Source organism: Pan paniscus, chromosome 3, assembly GCF_029289425.2.
Source record: "Pan paniscus chromosome 3, NHGRI_mPanPan1-v2.0_pri, whole genome shotgun sequence".
Lineage (NCBI taxonomy): Eukaryota > Metazoa > Chordata > Mammalia > Primates > Hominidae > Pan > Pan paniscus.
The window spans coordinates 181,912,319-181,931,501 of record NC_073252.2 but is presented as its reverse complement, the minus strand read 5'-3'; the positions used below and the strand labels follow the sequence as shown (position 1 = coordinate 181,931,501).

At 44.7% G+C, this 19,183-nt stretch overlaps 1 protein-coding gene across 2 annotated transcripts in view; it reads left to right on the top strand.

Annotated features, from left to right (window-relative positions):
• Positions 1–19,183, top strand: part of ENPP6 (ectonucleotide pyrophosphatase/phosphodiesterase 6) — a 132,038-nt gene that overhangs the window by 13,860 nt on the left and 98,995 nt on the right. Inside the window, exon 1 of one of the 2 annotated variants that reach the window (XM_034959477.3) lies at positions 9,549–9,640. The exons of the other annotated variant lie outside the window; for it this stretch is intronic. Within the exon in view, the coding sequence (XP_034815368.1) occupies positions 9,625–9,640 (16 nt within the window). The 5' untranslated portion in view covers positions 9,549–9,624. Of the gene's footprint in view, positions 1–9,548; positions 9,641–19,183 lie in introns of those variants that run through there. 2 annotated transcript variants of the gene reach the window in all.

Genomic DNA, 19,183 nt, shown 5'->3' with positions numbered 1-19,183 from the left:
GCTTCCTAGAGCTGCTATAGCAAATTTGGATTCCCAAAGTCTGAAATCCAGGTGCGGGCAGGGCCGTGTTCTCCCTGAAGTCTCGAGGGGAGAACACGTTCTGCACTTTCCCCCGCCTTCTGGTGTCGCCAGCAATCCTCGGTATTCCTTGGCCGGTAGATACATCACTCCAACCTCTGCTTCCATTGTCACGGGGCATTCTCTGTGTTCCTCTGTGCTTCTCCTTCTTGTAAGGACACCAGCCATATTGAATTAGGGCCCACCTTAATGACATCATCTTAACTTGATTACGTCTGCAAAGGGCTTATTTCTAATAAGGTCACATTCACAGGTCCTGAGGCTGGGAACTTCAGTATATCTTCTTGGGGGCCACAAGTCAACCCATTACGCATGGTCCAGTGGAGAAAGTTATGGATTTAGCTGTCAAAGATCAAACTTAATCTATTCTGTCACTTTTTGACTTTCAGAATTTGAACAGCTTCTTTTGAGTGTTAACATTTTGTTTTGTTTTGTTTTAGAGACAGAGTCTCGCTCTATCATCCAGGCTGGAGTGCAGTGGCACGATCTCAGCTCACTGCAACCTCCGCTTCCCTGGTTCAAGCGATTCTCCTGCCTCAGCCTCCTGAGTAGCTGGGATTACAGGCACCTGCCCCCACACTTGGCTATTTTTTTTTTTTTTTGTATTTTTAGTAGAGATGGGGTTTCACCATGTTGGCCAAGCTGGTCTCAAACTCCTGACCTCAGGTGATCCACCTGCTTTGGCCTCCCAAAGTGCTGGGATTACAGGCATGAGCCATTGCGTCCAGTGAGTGTTAATATTTTATCAGTAGAATGTAGAAAGTAAATGTTACCCAATAGGCTTGCTGTGAGAACAGAATGAGCAAATATATGTGTAAACTCACCATTAGTAAGAGTGTACATATTACCCCCTTTATCAGTAAGGTGAGGCTGAGTTGTGTTGTTGCAACAAGCAATTCCACACCACGTCTGTCTTAGAATAGCTCAGGTTTATTCCTCACTCATGTGTGTGGCCTTGAGGAATGACCTCCCCTCTGATTTCCTCTTCATTCTGGGACCCAGGCTGAAAAAAGCAACTTCTAAATGAGACATGCTGCTCTCATGGCAGAGGTAAAAGATAAAATAGAACATTGTGATCATGGATAGTTTGGGCAAAGGAGGAGAAGTGAGCGTGGTCAGGTCAGAAGGAGGGGTGCTGAGCCCATTTGCCATCTGGGTTTGGGTCGGGGGTTACAGAGAATAGAGTGTGTAAAAAATGTGCAATTGATGAAAGTCTATGAAAGCCGTACCAAAGGATAGTCCAACAGGCTCCTCCTCCCCTCCTGTTCCACTCCAGACTTTACCGCATCTATCCTTTGTGATGGGCTGTAAGTGAGGGGGAGAGTTGAATTTGAAGGGCACCCATGAGGCAGAACTTGCTGATTGGCTGATGAGTGAATACGAAAGAAGAGCCTGAACAGATGCCACAGCTGCAAGATCTTCTGAAGTCTGAGTAAAGGGGCTCTCATTAGCACAGATGGGAAAGTTTGAAGGGCTATTAATCTCAGTGAGATTTATTTGGAAAAGTAATTTTCATCAAATTATATTTCAATTTGAGTAAGATATTCACTTGGCATTAGCCCTTTAGGGGATCAGAGACCATGTCTTAAAGGAGAGTTCAAGAAGCATGCAGAATACCACTGAGGCAAAGGAGAGAAATTGATCCTGTTGGTCCTAGTGGACCCCAGTAAATGGACTTCCTATCTCACTGCTTGCTACCCAGCTGGTAGAGAATATTTCTCACAGATGCACAGTTAAAATCTGTCTTCCCACCTGAATTAACTTTTGTCAACATTTTGTCATATACTTCCCAGAGACACCTAACAACATTTTTCCCACTTAAACTATACTCTCTGTAATGAGCCTCGATTAAGCTGCCTAAAGAAGCAGGCATGGTAGGCGAGGTGTCCAGCAACTGAAGCTAGAAGTGGGTAAGAGCACTACTAACCAGCCATGCCCTGAGGAAAAAAAAAATGTGTTCTAAGAATTTACTAAAATAATGTCTCCCAGCACATTATTATTTAAGCTCCTATCAACAGACCTCTCTGCACTGAAGTGTCACTTTTCAAAAAGTATGTTTCTTTTGGCTTCCATGGTGATGAGAGGGTGTTCTGATTATATGGCATTCAGCTGCTGGAAACTTGCTCCATGAAGAAGGGAGTGGTTAGAGTAGGGGGCAAAGCTGTAAAATGTGGTGAAAGCTTTTGATTGTAATAACAGCAAAGGCGTTTCCAGAAGGCTTGTCCACGTGGAGCCACTGCGGTCTACATACCATGGCGATCTCACAACCCCCGCCCCCCCGCCTCCCTCACCCCAATGTTGATTGATAGGATCATGTGCCTCCTGCCAAGGCTTTGGGGATGGCTTGACCCCTGCAGCTCCAGTTCCTGCTCAGCGTGAGTGCTGTGCCAAAAGTGGGTTAAAGAGCATTTCAGATTAATTTGGAGGGAGTCTGACTCAGCAGGTTAACATTCATTTCAGAGACACCTTCAGCAACACCTGCTCGAGTTTCAGAGCCCCCTCTCCATGAATAGGCCCATTGTGTCCACACAATAACCAGGCAGAGACCTGGGGCAGAGCTGGGGGTCCTGGGGGCCCGCGTGCAGTGTTTGACTCTTGTTGGATACTTTGCTTGGTCTGAACCGACTCCCATCATCAGCCCTTTCGATAGCAAGGAGAGAAGATCCAGAAGGCAGATCATGGGAGGATGCGTGGGCCACCTTATTTAGACAAAGGGCTGTCGGGGCTGAGAGCAATGGAACTTTGGTCCAGGATACTGAAGATCTTTACTTCTTGATGAGGGAACTACCCAGGGCACCTTCAAGAGCACGTGCATGGGAGAATGTGTGTACATGTCTGCAGCAGAACACCCCGGGCTGAGTGCTAGGGACCAGGAGCGGGCTCCAGGTGTGCCAGGAGGCCAGGTCCCCCGGGAGTCACCTTTGGTGGTGAGCAGTCTCATCCACTCAACCTGGGTTGCCCAGCCGATTATCTGCACAGGGCAGGCTTCGAAGCAGTGTGGGCCACAGGGCAGGGAAAGGGGGCAGAGGAGCCGGCTTCTCCTGACTGCCACAGTCCGCAGGATACATTACATCATCTTCCTGGGCCTGCACTCTTGCTGTTTAGCATGAGAAGACCAGACAAATGGAGCCCTGAGGTTGGTTGTACATTTAGTGAGTGCGCAATTGATGTTAATTAGGTTCTGGCCACCTAGGTGCGCTAACCCCAACCGAAGCCAGAAAGGTTCACAGTGACTCGATAGCCAATTACATATGCTTGAATCCACCTTTTGTTGAGAGGCCTCCACGCACCACGGATCATGTAATTAACCAACACACAAGCAGTAATAACAGTGTGGTAAGGAAACGCGGTGATGGCTCGGGAGAGCAGCACACCAACAGATGTGCCGAGTGGGTCTGGACGTCCTTGGGACGCTGGTCAACGGGGTCCTCACTGCTTCTGGCATCAGATGCCAAAATTGGGAGAAGGCTTCAGAGCTCTCATGGGCAGAGGCTCTAAGGGTGTCTTGAACGAGGCCAGTTCTTGGCTGCTTTTATTGTCCTCCCAGATGAGTTTGCTCTCATCATCTAAGCCACCTTTCACTTTCTATTGGTCTGTTTCAGGGTTGGGTGGCACTGGGCAGCAGCAGGTGTCATCACTTCAGTCCATTGCATATGTGTATATCGCTTTGAGGAGGGAGACAGCTTCACAGTGGGCTTACTGATATTTGGCATGAGTGACTCCATTTTGAGACATTAGGAGCACAAATTATGATATCAGGGATGTGTGCTGGGAGTGTTCTAGGTGCTGGAAATACCATAGAGAGGTTCTTAGGGCCCACTGAGTGGGAGCAGACAGAAAGTGGGGGGACTGGGGTGGGCTCCCAGCGAGATGCTGTGTCCCTTGCCCTGTTTTATGATCACAGTAGCTCCAATTCGACCTGTTTTGTACATATGAAGAAAGTGCTCTATAGTTAATCCCACTGGACACTGATGGCCCCTAACAAGGACTGGCCTGAGGGAAGGGTGGACGGCAGCAGACAGAAGTCCTGTGTCTGTGGATGTCACGGTGGAGACACCCACAGAATTTGCCTAAGTGGCACCCAAGCCTTGGGCTCTCCTTCCAGGTTCTGAACACAAATCAATCACAGTAGCCCATCAGCTCTGCCGCATGTCTAGCTTTCCCTGAAAGATCCTCTGTGTGTCTAAGGATTTGGCTTTCACAGGTGGACTTGAGAAAACATTATTCTTTAAAGGTTGAAAGCAGCCACCGTACAGAAACGTAAATGTTTGGGAGAAAACCTCAAATATTGTGTTCTTCAGCCACTCACTAGCAGACCATGGGCCTAGCCTGGAACCTGCTCCCCAGCCCACTTCAACCCCTGCCTGGCAGCCCAGACTCCTGACAACAGCCCCCCAGCCCATGAGATATCTCATCACAGAGCCCACCAAAGAGGGAAGATGGGTAACTTTGAGGCTGGGGCACGTCAAGGCATCAGGGAGCCTGAGAGAAGACACCTCGGCTCCAGCAGCCCCTGGAAAATGCTGCCATGTCACTTAGCCTGAGACGTTCCAAGCAGCGTGATCTGTGTGTTGAGTAGCCAGTTATGTTAAAACCATTCATGCGTGTTCCCTTGGTCTCTGGTCACATATGCTTTGTGGCATGGAGGCGGCCTCTCTCCTTCTCTGTTCAGCCAGACTCTTCCCAGAGCCCCTGCAAGGAGACACAGCCATTCAGGTCATCAGGGCCCCAGCATAGGGTACTTGCCAGTTGGAGGGAAAACATACCTTTGAAGATGCCTAAGAAACCAGGAATCATGGTACCTATCTGGATGGCAACTGGACAGATGAGAGACAAGATGGGACACAGACATCTTGTTGCCTATGTTTTTGAACAATGTGGATTACTTACCTATTTGCAATATTAAGTGAAAAATTTGTATGAGATCTAATGAGACTTGCTCAACTCTAGTAGAACAAGCAGACATTTTGTTCAACATTGATTAAATCCCCACTTGTGATTTAGGGAAATACATTCACATTCAAAGAGTTTTGAAATACATGTTCCTCAATCTAGTGGACCTAAAGCAATGTTTTGTGCTTCAGTTTGGTTTTCTCAGTCTGCACTGCAGACTTGCAAACAGTGACCAGCCAGGGCTCAGGACACCCAAGCTCGAGGTTTTTGTCACTATCCTTCTCTCAGTGCCACCACCTCTGGGAGATGCCACTGCCCCTCTGAGAAGCAGGACTAAAGGCCATCTATGAGACCTCCCCTAGTGTGCAGCCTCGGAAGGGCTCCCATTTCAGAGGTGGGTCCCTGCAGGCAAGACCTGTCCTTGCAGTAATCCCCACTACTGTTGGTCTACACTCCCTCAGGGGCAGTGGAGTGTGGACCGTCTCCACGTTGGGGCCCAGTGCTTGCTCAGAGAAGACATTGATTTGTGTTTGTTGGACTGCACTGGCTCAGAGCCAGGGCCTGGGCTTTTCCCAGCTCTGTGGCAGAAGCCTTGGGTTCCCCATCTTTCTACAAGGCTCTGGAGTTTTGCTGCCAAGCCCCGTCTGTTGGCTGAGGTTGCACTCTTTTCTAACAAACTGCCCAGTGCATCATATGCCTGTTTTGATCTCACTGGCTTCTGGATTCTTCTGGCCAAGCTCCATGGGCCTCTAAGTCCCCTCCCCTCATCTTCATACTGGATGCCTCTCTCGCCCTTAAGGCCGACAGCAACACCACTGCTGTGTTCATCCTGTTGTCCTGGACTTCCCAGCACCCAGAGCTATCCCTGGTGTTCACTGGTCTCTGTGGGAGGATCTAATTCCAGGTTCCAGTTACTCCCAGTCTGGCCCATTCCCCTGCAGCTTAGCTGGCTGGCCTTGTCCCAAACCATGACATCCCTCCTTGCACATTTCTATGAGTGACTTTCATAGTCCATTTTAGCATGCATCTTTCTGTGTAAGATATAACACTAAAACTATATGAATGAGCTTGGGAATATGTAACAAAATCCACTACACCCCAATCCAAATTTCCCCCAAAGGCATTCAGAATTACAAAATGCCAAAAGCAGAGGATGACTTAGAGATGCTAGTGCATTTGTGTTATTGTGCAGGACACAGAGGCCAAAGATGCAGATCCGGAACCAGATAAAGGGAGAAAAACCACACCAAGTGCAGGTTTCCAAGCCAGGGCCAGCATCTGGCATCCCTTAGATGATCAGGGACGGAAGCCCAGGCATTCTCTTCCAGCCCCTCTTGCCATGTACCCAAGTTGCCCTTTTTGCCTGAGCTCTCGACCTTATTCTGAGTACTCTACTCTTTCAATGCTGAACTTCCCTGGGTTGCTTTTGCTTCTTTCTTCAGCCTCATTAACATCTCCCAGGTGGTACAATCTGAGATGGAGATGAGATTCAAAGCAGTGAGAGAGAGAGAGAGAGAGAGTGGTGCATGTGTAGATTTCATCAACAATTTGGCCCAGGGGGAGGTGGAGCCACGTAGAAGATTGTGGCTGGTTTCTGGACTCAGCTTGGCCATCTTCTCTATTTTCTAGTGCCGTGCATAATAACTGAAGACTGGCTGCTTACACCCTTTACATAATCCCATCAAGCTCTGATGGAACAGATAAGAAAAGCACATTCCAAGGAATTCACTCTCAGCCTGTGTCAACATGTATTATAACGTCCAGCTAAAAGCTCAAAGAGTCTAATAAAAACAAAGAGACTTTACCCAATCCCCAACCACCTGTTTGCCTGTTTTTTTGAACTGACTGGCTAGCTGTGGGGGGGTCTTGAAAGTTGACCTCATGAGATTCCCTCAGGGGACATCAGACTGATCCCTAACCTTCAAACCAGAGGACCATCAGGGTTCTTGCAGCCAGTTGTGAGACGCCTGTTGGGATGGAATTTAAACCATGATCTCTTCACCTCTCCCTTTTCACCTCCGGGTTTTTGTTGGAGGCCTCTCTGGGAACTCTCAGTCCTTCTCTTTGTTGATACCATCTATTCTTTCTGTAAGAGCTTTACTCCCATCCTCCCCCACACCCACAGCCCAAGCCCTGGCTTTCCTCCACCTGTCTTTCTCTTTCAAGCCAAAATAAGATGCCCTCCTTCCAAAAGGCTTTGACATGTAGATTGTAACATTTCAGAGATGGATGGTGCCTTGAGATCTTGTTATTTTCATCCACTTGCTAACTCCTTTTCCACTTACTGTCTGAACCACAGATTTTGGTAATTACACCAACATATAGTATTGACATACATAGTCATACATTGCATTCATACATGAATAATATCCATTCAAGGATATACTGAATTTCTACTTTGTAAGAGTTCTTAAGATGCCAGGACATGGCCTCTGTCCTGAACGAGCTTGAATTAAGTTGAAGCAATTAAATATGTGTCAAAATGAATATAATCATCGTACAGGATAGAACAGGCACAGGGGAAGCACAGCTCATTTCTGAGAGTGTATGTGAAGAGGGAAGGTTCGCTGAGGCGACAGTTATTTGAGTAAAGCCTGAAGGATCCGGACAGCTTGAAACCTGGAGGAAGGGCCTCGTGGGTGAACAGCATGGCACAAGCCAAGGGGCAGAGATGGGGTGACAAGGAGCGTTTGAAGACCAGAGCTGGGCTTTGGGATGATGACTGTGACATCTCTGAGCAGGGCAAGTTTCAGGGCCAAGGGAGGCCACTCAAGTCTAAGTTGAAAATGATGGAGCCTGGGGGTTGAGTTCCCAGGGCCAGAATGAACCTCAGGTCAAGCAGTTGATCAGCTCTGTGGAGAAGGACCTGCGGGACCAGCTGGACGTGGAGGATTAGAGAGAAAGAAGTCTTGGGTCAGATGAGAGTCTAAGCTAACCCTAGGGGAAGATTAATAAATTACTCTGTGTGTACAGTGAATTCAAGTTCACAGACTTGGGTGTGTAAGAAATACTGCATTTCTCAGTTTTTATTTAAATAAACCTAAATCTATCCATGATCCTTGAACACATTCATCTAAGTGAAATCAGCCAGAAACAAAAGGACAAATATTGTATGAATCCACTTATATCAGGTTACCTAGAGTGGTCAAATTCACAGAGACAGAGCGTAGAAGGCGAGTTGCCAGGGGCTGTGGGGACGGGGAATGGGAGTTAGTTTTAAGGGGTACAGAGTTTCCAGTTTAGGATAATAAGACATTCTGGAGCTAGACGTGGTGATGATTATACAGCAGTGCGAATGTACTTCATGCCACTGAAGTGTGCACTTAAAAATGGTTAATCATGTCCTTTACAGGGACATGGATGAAGCTGGAGACCATTATTCTTAGCAAACTAATGCAAGAACAGAACACCAAATACCACATGTTGTCACTTGTAAGTGGGAGCTGAATGATGAGAACACATGGACACATAGAGGGAAACAACACACACTGGGGCCTATCGGACAGCGGAGGGTGGATAGGAAAAATAACTATTGGGTACTAGACTTAATACCAGGGTGATGAAATAATCCATACAACAAACCCTCGTGACACAAGTTTGCTTAGGTAACAAACCTGCACTTGTACCCTTGAACTTAAAATAAAAGTTACAAAAAATCAACATACAAAAATAAATAAAAAATTAGAAATTAGAAATTTTTAAAAATGGTTCAAATGGTACATTTTTGTGTTACGTATATTTTACCATGATAAAAAAAAAATCTGACTCTGACTTCCAAGCCACTGGGCTTATCAGCATTTCAGTTTTGATCACTGCTGGTTAGGTGCGGGGCGTCTTTTTCCTGCTGAGGTCTAGGAAAGGTCCTTAGGTCATAGGCAGTCCCACGGAGTTGGGGCAGCAGCACTGGTCATTACTCCACACTTGGTCCTGCCAAACGCCCATGTGCCAGTCCATGTGTCTCCAGAGACCAGGTTCTGTGGCTTTGGGCTGGACAACCTGGTGCCATGACGCCAGCCTTCCCCATTGTATCTCACAGACATCAGTCCTCCCGTGTGGATTCTGCCACCAAGCAGGGCATTGTCTCCTACACTCCCGGGACAGGTTGACTCCTTCTTTTTCCTCCCTGGTCTGGGAAGAAGACTTCTCACCAGGGCCACCCTCGCGGGTGTGACCTGTGCAGTCCCACAGGGGCTCTGTGCTTATTAGGACTCTGTGCTTGGTTTAATGCACTGTTGTCACTGTTTTGAAATTCTTAATAATTTGTGGATGAAGGATCTCACATTTTCATTCTTCACTAGGCCCTGCAAATTATGTAGCCTATCTTGCCTTCTTGTCTTCTTGTCTTCTCTGAAAGGCATGTGACTTTCTTCCCTCCCTGCCAGAAACGTTGTCACGATGTGCTCAAATGCACTCAGGAGGGGTGCATCCAGCAGTCATCGTGGCTGTTCGTTGCTCCAGAAACACAGGAAGATGAGGGGGAGCACACAGGGAGAAACATGCTAATTAATGTGCAGTGAAACATCTCAGTAGAGCATCTCAGTGAATCGTTTATATTCTCGCACTGCGACGCTTGCAGGACATTCAGGTGGTGACTTCTTAGCAGCCGTGAAGGCCTGGAGATGCTGACCGAGGAGTGGGAAATCATCTGTGTAGATGCGGGACAATGATGGTAAGAAAGAGGAACCTCGGGGACCATGCTCACATTCAGTGGGCACAGTGTGGAAGAAGAGGTATCAAAGGAGACAAGGAAGAGGCAAAGAGCTATCAGAGACCATGGCAACAAAGGCCAAAAATAGCATTAGGATCTCAGCAAGGCCAAAGCAATCGAGGAAAGACAAAGCTTCTAATAGAAAAAAGTCAGTACTATCAAACTGAACAATTAAAGAATATAAGAAATGAAAACACCCTTAGGTTAGGGGATTTGTACCTTAGCAGCAGAGTTTGCGAAACCCCTAGGGAGCTGGAAAGGAGGAAAAATGCTTTGTAGGTAAATTCTGCATTTGGAGCTTTGGAGGTGATATTTGCCTACATAGCTGGGAATCTGGAGAATGTAACCTAATTTCCATATGCTAATTAGATCCCACATATGGATCTATAGTGGTGATCTCAATTGATCTTTTAAAATGATTGCTAATAGCTTTACTGAGGTATAATTTACATGTTACAAAATCTAGCCATTTTAAGAGTACAACCCAGTTATTTTTAGTATATTTACAGAGATGTGCAACCACTGCCACAGTATACTTTTATTTAGAATATTTTTATCACCCCAAAAGGAAACTTTGTGCCCTGCAGTTGCTTCCCATCCTCACCTCCAGCCCTAAGCAACCTCCAACTCTGCCTTTATAGATTTGCCTTTTCTGGACATTTCATACACATGGAATCATACAATATGTGTTCTGTTGGGACTGGCTGCTTTCATTCAGTAACTCTAATGATTCTGAGGTTCATTCATGTTGCATTAGTATGTTTCTCCTTTTATTGCCAACTATTGCACTGTGTGGATAGGCCACATTTTGCTTATTCTTTCACCAATCGATGAACATTTGGGTTGTTTCCACTTTGTGGCCATTGTGAATAATACTGCTGTGAACATTTGTGCACAAGCCTATGTGTGAATATCTGTTGTCATTTCTCCTGAATAGACACGTAAGAGTGAAATTGTTGCATCATAGGATAATTCTGTGTTTAACATTTTGAGAAATTGCCAAACCATTTTTCAAAATGGCTGCACCATTTTACATTTTCACCAGCAATGTGTGAGGTTCTGACATCTCCACAACCTCACCAACACTTGTTATTATCTTTTTAAAATTAGAGCCACTCTGATAAAAGAGCCATTATTGTCTTTTTTATCAAAGCCATTCCAGGGTTATGAAGTGGCATTTCATGGTTGTTTTATTTGCATTTCCCTAAAAACTAATGATGTTGAGCATCTTTTCTTTTCATGTGCTTGTGGACTGTGTGATAATTTCTTCGGAGAAATGTTTATACAAATCCCTTTACTCATTTTAAAAATTAGATTGTCATTTTATTTTTAGTTGTAGGAGTTCTTTCTATATTCTAGATATAAATTCCTTATGGGATATATGATTGGCATATATTTTTCTTCCAGGCTGTGAGTTGTCTTTTCACTTTCTTCATGGGAAGTCTTGCTGTACAAAAGCATTTAGTGTTGATGAAGTCCTATTTATCAACTTTTCCTTTTACGACTTGTACTTTTTGTGTCATAACTACAAAATAATTGCCTAACCCAACATCGTGATGATTTACTCCTATGTTTTCTTATAAGAAAAAGAAAATTTCTAGCTCTTACATTTAAGTTTGTGACCCCTTTTGAATTAATGTTTATATACAGTGTGAGGTAGTTGCCCCCACACTATTTGTGAAAAAGACTATTCCTTTTCCATTGACTATTTCTGACAGCTTTGTCAAAAATCAATTGATCATAAATATTAGAGATTATTCTTGGGCTCTCAATTTTATTCCAATAATCTCTTGATGTTTATGTGTATCCTTATGGTGAGATCAGACTATCATGATTGCCATGCTTTGTAGAAAGTTTCAAAATCAGTATACATAAATCCTTTAATTTTGTTCTTTTTAAGATTGTTTTGGCTATTCCAAGTCACTTGTACTTTCATATTAAATTTGGGAAGAACATGTCAACTTTTGCCAAAGCCAGCTGGAATTTGGATAAGGATTGTGTTGAATCTGTAGTCCAACTTAGGTAGTATTGCCATCTTAACAATACTAAGTCTTCTGATCCATGAACATGGGCTGTCTTTCCATGTATTTGGGTTGTTGCAGTTTCCTTCAGCAATGCTTTGTAGCTTTCAGCGTACATTTGGTACTTCTTTTGCTAAATATTGCTAAATGTTTTATTCTTTTTGACGTTAATGTGAATGGAATTATCTTCAGAATTTTATTTTTGCAGTATATAAACTGTAATGTCTTCCTACCTTACTGAATTTGTTTATTAGTTAAAAGTTTTTTGTGTATTCCTGAGGATTTTCTGCATACAAGAATATACAAGATCATATTTTCTGCAGATAAAGGCAGTTACTTCTTCCTTTCTAATCTTGATGCCTTCAATTGATCTTTACAGTCACGTTAGGAGTTATGTACAGGCATTTTACAGATGAGAGAACTTTCATCTAGAGAAGTTAAGTGCCTTGCCTGAGGTCAACTAGTCAGGAAGTGAGTGGATCAGGACCAGAACAGAGGGCTTCTGCTTCCCCCTCCATCGCTCTGCGTTCTCAACACACTGCCTCCAGTTGGCAGAGTCAGGATCTGAGAAGACAATGGATGGCCTATCTCTGTAGCACTCCTATTGTCTTCCTTTATTACAAGTAGCCAGATTCAGTCAAGCAGGGAGCAGAACGTACATTTCCCAAATGTCTACCGTATTTTGTGCTATGCTCAGTGCTAGGCACATTCAAACACTATTCCAATTAATCCTCATAAAACCCTATAAAGTAGTCACAATTGTCTCCATTTTACAAATGAGGAAACCAAGGCTCTGAGATATTAAATTACTTGTTCAAGATTACAGGGCCCATAAATGGAAGAACTATGAGTACAAAATCCTGTGCTCCCCACAACATCATGCTGCTTCTTCCTTCTGGTTTCTAAGGAAGCAGCTCTCAGGGCAGCCATCCTGCATAGGCATCTACGTGTCTCTCCTTTAGACAGTGATTTTGTAGCTGCATTATGCACATGGCATACGCCTGCACACATAGACACCCATAGTACATGAGCCACTGCCTTTCCAGGCTTCCTTCAGACTAAGCAACCTCATGGGTAACTATTTTTTAAACCCTCCTTTGTGTGTCTCAATGGACAATGTGAACAATAAGCGCTTCTGGGGTTGAGTATAAAAGAGAGGATTCAACATCAGACACTTAGCTACTTATCTCAAATGGTCAAGGCTGCACAGTTGTGAAAAATGGCTTAAACAGGCCTCTTTTGATAAGTCACATCTGGGATAGTGCCCCAGACCACCAAGATGCAGCTCTGGACAAGTTGCTTCTGATTATACTTGGTTATGGGGACCTGGGAGGGCATGGTGGTCCCAATGAGGGCAGGGTCTGACTCACCCTACATCCCACTCAATGTGTCTCATGCTCCCTGACACTTAGTAAGCACTCTATAAATGCCTCCTTGTATATGTTTTAAAGTTTCTTGAAGCTGCTGTATCCTAAATAGTTAGCCAGCTTTCCTTTTTAGCTGTTCTCTTCCCCATCTCATTTCCACTCCAAACAGAAAAGAAATTCCTGCTGCCAATCTATCAAGGGTGATATTTTTAGTCTTAGAGCAGATGAAACATCCAAATGAAAATGAGGGAGATCAGCTCAGACATATCTCCCCGATTCTCTCTGCTCTCTTCTCCCCAGTGACAGTCCACACACAAACCAGGATAAGTTCTAGAAGCACAAAGCATAAATGGAAGGAATTAAGTATTTTGCAAACTCTGTCAAATATTGTGAGGGGCAAGAAGGCACCATACTTAAACTCTATGGTTTACCTTTTCACTAAATTCCAGATCGGTGAGTAATCCAGTACTCTGGTGGTTTAAACAACTTCTTTTGTATTACCCAAGAGATATTAGGTTTGAGAGTTCAAGCCACTTATAACAGAGAGTCTGGAAAAGTTCTCAGAGACGGCGGTTCCCTGAGGCGACATGGTGTGTGGTAGAAGTTTTTCTATTTTAGCACCCCTGCTTCCAGGTGGTTTCATGGTCAGCAAGAGAATATGATTTTTAATAACATGAAATAAAAAGGCAATGCTTCTGCCAAAATGAGATTACCTTGTATTTTACTCAGCCATATTTTATATTTTCTCAGTTCTTTGCCAAATCCAACCACTTGTCTCCTCACACGAGTTCCCTTCCTTTTCATGCTCACATGATGATCCTGGGCTCTGGCTGGCTCGCTCCTCTCCATCTCTTGGAGATATTCATGGGAGGAGAGTCAGGATGGACCAGAAGTGGGAGACACGGGTTCTACTCCAGGCTGTGGTGAGATCTAAACCTTGTGGCTTCAGACAAAGTCTCCTTGGGTTCAAGTTGCTTTTCTTTAAAAATGAGGACATTAAGGACTCCACGGAGTTTATTTGAACATTCCTGCAGGGTCCTCTCTTTCTTCTGCCCTTCTGGCCTCCTCTGGTCTGTTTCCTCATGAGGCTTCCTGACTTTGTCCGTGGAAAGGCAGGACTGTCATTGGTCATGAGCCCTGTTCACTGCCAGTGCTGCGGACTCAAACCGGAGCTTCAGCATTGCTTAGCACCGGAAGCCTGTACATGCTTACCTTTACTTTTTAAAGCGTGAATTTAGTCTTTATATACCCCTTTCCCTAGATGAGACTCAAAGTTATGATTTAAAAAGAGGGAAAGTGGCCTGATTTGAGGTAGGATTTGTGGGGTTAGAAATCTAGGCCAGGAATTTCTGTTGAAAATCACATCTTTCACTACCAGTTTCCCTGAGGGACAAAGTCTAATTCTTTTTGGGAACTATCTAATGGACACCATCCCCTCTGGTTTCAACACAGCACCCCTGACTCAGAGCCATGGCCAGGAAAGGAAGGCGGCTGAGAGGAGAAATCCCCTGGCATAAACATGAGGAACTATTTATTATATCAACTCCAATCCACTTTCCCAGCACGGCCCAGCTCTCTTAGTGTGCAGAGCCACTCGGCTCCAAGCCACAGCCCCAAAGCACTTGACAGACTTGAATGGTCACCCTGGTGGGTCACAGGTGGAAAGTCCAGGAAATTACATTTTCAAAGAATGGCAAATGCATCCACTTGCTTAATCACCTTATCTGTCATTTTGCTTCCTAGGAATCTTTCTAGATCTATTCAGGTTCAAGTCTAAGTGTTAATAGGGCCAGGGTTTGACTTCTTCATGGAAATCAGTACCTCCTCCGTCACATAAAATGCAAAGCTGGTCCTACCAGTAGGCCCAGGGGATTAACAATCAGTCTCTCATGTGTGAGCGTGAGACATCTTTATCTTGAATGAAGCCTCCCACATTTAATTGGCAATACATTTTCCTGAATCTTTTCTCAGAAGACTTGCTTCTCTCTCCAGCTAAACTGTTCATAAATCTGTAGCCCTCTGGAGCAATGTGGCATCGTCTCCCCCACATGGCTTCTGAACCAGCTTTCCCCCTTATGTGAGGTGCCTGTGTGTGGTCTCATGGAGCTGATTCCTAGCAGCCATTTGCAAACACAGCGTGGCAAGACTGTGACACAGCTTCAGGACAGAAGCTTTGAGTCGTGTGCCGACCCTTGACTCAAGCAGAGCATGGGACCCCAGATCGTCAGACAATTTGGGGGGATGGGGGTGAAAATGGCAGTTGGTGAAGAAATTACCTTCTTTGTTTGGAACAAAAACCTAGGACAATATTTTCTTTGGTTGAAGGAATTGGGTTAACAACGTACATTGTAGGTCTTGGAATATACCCCACAGACGCCAAACTCCGTTGATGTTTTTCATAAAGAGAAACGACTGGGAAAGGCTTCAGGCACAATGGAAACTGACAGGACTTCTAGAATTGAAACATAAACATAAGGATGGAAACAAAACACCCCTGGGTTTGTTCAACCCATGGGCCATGTTATACTCTGTCCTGGAATGGTCTTCTGTAAGAGCATGCTACCATAAAGGTAACACACAGAAGCTGACTCCAAGAGGCCTGTGCTTCCATACAGTCATCTATCATGACTCTAGCATCCAGTCTTAAACCTTATTTTAATTAAAGAATGTATGCTCCAAGAGCAGGACTTGGTCTTGTTCTGCGCTGTATCCCCAGCTCCTGGACAGTCTGGTTCATTCTTCATTCATTCATTCTTCATTCAACAAAATATTTTCAGAGCTTGCTATGTGTAAATAATAGGTGTCTATTCATTCATTTATTCAAGAAGTATCTCTTACCTTCTATGGAGCCAGAGATACTCTTCTAGGCCCTGGAGATACAAATGAACAAAACAGGGCAAAGTTTCTACCCTCCTGAAATTTACATTCTTGTGAAATGTTACAGACAAATAACACATAAATATAAACAATGTCAGGTGGTAATAAATTCTATGGAAAAAGTTAGACAAGGCACCAAGAATGACCACAGTGCCATTTTACCTAGGGTGGTCTGCAAATGTCTTTCTGATAAGATAAAACTTGAGTGGAGACCTGAGCAAGGCCCTGGAGCTGGCCTGTAGATATCCGAGAACAAAGCATTCCAGGCAGGGAACAGCGACAGCTCTGAGGCAGGTGCATGTTTGGGATATTGGAGGAAGCCAAGAGCCAGTGTAGCAAGAGCAAAAAAGGAGCAATGAGAGTGGCAGTGAGGTCTGAGTGGTGTGCAGTGGTGTGGTGGCCTTCACGCAGTACTGCCCAGATCTGCTGCAGGGAGCAGAGTCAACTGATGGTCCCAGCTGCTGCTCCTTTAAGTCCATCACCTTGGTGCCAAAGTTTCACTTCTCCCAAGCTGACCCTGACCAATGACCAAGCAAGGTCAGGCTCCTGGTGCAGGCCTTTTCCTCTAACAGGTGACCTTGGCTCAGCTTGAGGATTCCCAGCAATCTGGTCAAACCTCCTTAGATTTGCAGACACCCTTTCCACCCAATCCTTTCCTTCCGCATCTCCTCTCACAGATGCCAGACCTTACAAATGGGAGATTTTACGGCCTGCTTCTGCTTCCTCCCCTCCCTCTGTGTGGAACGAGTGCTTTCTTAACACATTTCTCTTATGTTTAACCTTGTCTTGGCGTCTGCTTCTTGAAGAACCTGAATGGACAAGAGGCCGCGGCAGGTCCTGTAGGTCGTGGCGCAGACTTTGGATCTTATTCTGAGTGTGGGGCTCGCCTTTGGAGGGTTCTGAGTGGGGGGGTAGTGTGATAAGACTTTCATTTTAGAAAGATCACTCTAGCGCCAGGGCATGGAGAGCAACAGCCAGTGAGGCTGAGGGCGGAAGCAGAGAGGCCTGTAGGAGACTTCAGCCCAGGCCACGGCGGGGCAAATGCATGAACTGGGATTCCACTACTGATGTCATCCTCTACCCTTCCTGCTCTTCCTAAATTCACTCAAAACCTCCTAATGGCCAGACCCAATGGCATCTCTCAAGATCTCTCTGTGTATTTAACCTTTTGACCATTCCTGCCTCCTAGAAACTGTCTCTTTATTGGGGTCCAAGTTTTCTCCTTCCTCTCAACCTCACCTTCTAGAACCTCCCACTGACTTCTCTTTTGCTGGCCCCTTTATATTGGAGCTCCTCAGAGCCTGGTCCTTATTTCTCTTTCTTTCTTGTTCTCTCTTCTCACCTTGTCGGTCTCAGGCACATTTATTGTTAATTCCCATTTGCCACCACCCCTGCCCCCAGAAAACTGCTAATCTACTTTGCGTCTTTTTAGCTTTGCCTTTTGTAGATATTTTATCAAAACAGAATCATTCAATCTGTGGTCTCTTGGGTCTTGATTCTTTTACTGAACATACTGTTTTTGAGTTTCATTTTCATTCACATTGTAACTTGTATCCATAGTTTTTTTCTTGTTTACAGCAGAATAGTATCCCATTGTATGGCTACTCCTCAAGTTTTTATAATAGAAAATTTCAAAGTACAAAAACATTGAAATAGTATTATGAATATCTATGTACCCTTTATCAAGTTTCTCAAATTGTTAAGGTTTGGCACATTTGCTTTATTTAATCACTGAGAAATATAGGTTTCTCTTTTGTTTCTGCTGGACCAGCTGAGGGTAAATTGCTAACACCTGACACTTCACCTCTAAATCCTTCAGCATGGGTAAGGGTAAGATATTCTCTACCCAACCACAATGCTACCCAACAAATTTAACATTGATTCAACAAATCAATTAATTAGACTATTTGCCATATTTTCAGGTTTTCTCAATGGCCAAAAAAGAATCCCTTAGAACATTATTTGAAATCTAAAATCTAATCAAGTTTCAAGCAGTACGTTTGGTTGCCATGTTCCTTTGCTCTGCATTAAGAGAAATTGTTTTGTCTTTTTGTTTTGTATTTTGGTCCTTCATGATGTTGGCAATCCTAAAAATCCCAGTCAGTTGTCTTGTACAATATGCCACATTTTGGATTTGTCTGATTTTTTTTCTTCATGAATAGATTCAAGTTAAACCTTTTTTGTCAAGAATACTACAACTTTTTTTTTTTAATCTAAATAGGGACAAGGTGTTCTGCAGGTTAAAGAGGGTGATGAGAGTGAAAGGACCTTGGGGTCTGGGCATGATTCTCGCAAAAGGACACGGCTCCTCCTCCCTGCTACCCCACACGGAGGCTGAGACCATGTGGCTCTACAGCGCTGGCTGGGGTGTCCCCACAGGTTTGTGTTTTGAGGTTCACAGGGATGCGTTGTCCCTCATTTGGTTGTAGATGTTGCCCATGGGATGTTGTTTCTGGTGTTTGTCTTTATGGGAGGGTGTGAATTTAGTGACATTCAAAACCTATGCAAATCAGGATGCTTTTGAGAATGAAAGAGGAGGTAAGAATCATGACAGGAGCAACCGGTGTAAACCAGGACTGTCCTGGGCAAACTCCACCCATGACCCTGTAGTTCTACTCCCGGCTACTCTGAAGACAGGGATGTTCTGTGTTCTCAATCCAGTTTAGTATACATTTAATACAATTTGACCTGCATTTGTAAAATATGCTATATTTACTTATATCAGGATTCATACAATTCATCGGTTCAGAAAATTCCGTGAGTATCTCTCATAATATTGTCCTACCTCTGTTGTCTCCAGTCTTCCTCCCAGCTGTCTCATTAGATGTGACACAGCTCCTCTCCTCCCATTCCTCCTGTCTCGCAGCCTTTGTGTCAGCTCCCTAGGGCTGCTGTCACACACTCCACACGCTGGGTGGCTCAGACAACAGGAATCGACTGCCATGGTTCTCGAGGCAAGAAGTCCAAAATCAAGGGTTTTGCCTTCTCGGTGCTCCGAGGGAGAATCTGTTCTATGACTGTCCTCCAGCTGCTGGTGCCGCCAGAATTCCTTGGCCTTTTTGGGCATGTGGACCCATCACTTCCACCTCTGCCTCTATTGACATGTGACCGTCTCCCTTTCTTATAAGACCTCTTGCCATTGGATGCAGGACCATTGGATCACCCAGGACGACCTCATCCTGAAACCCTTAACTTAGTGACATCTGCTAAGACCCTTCTTCCAAATGAGGTCACTTCCG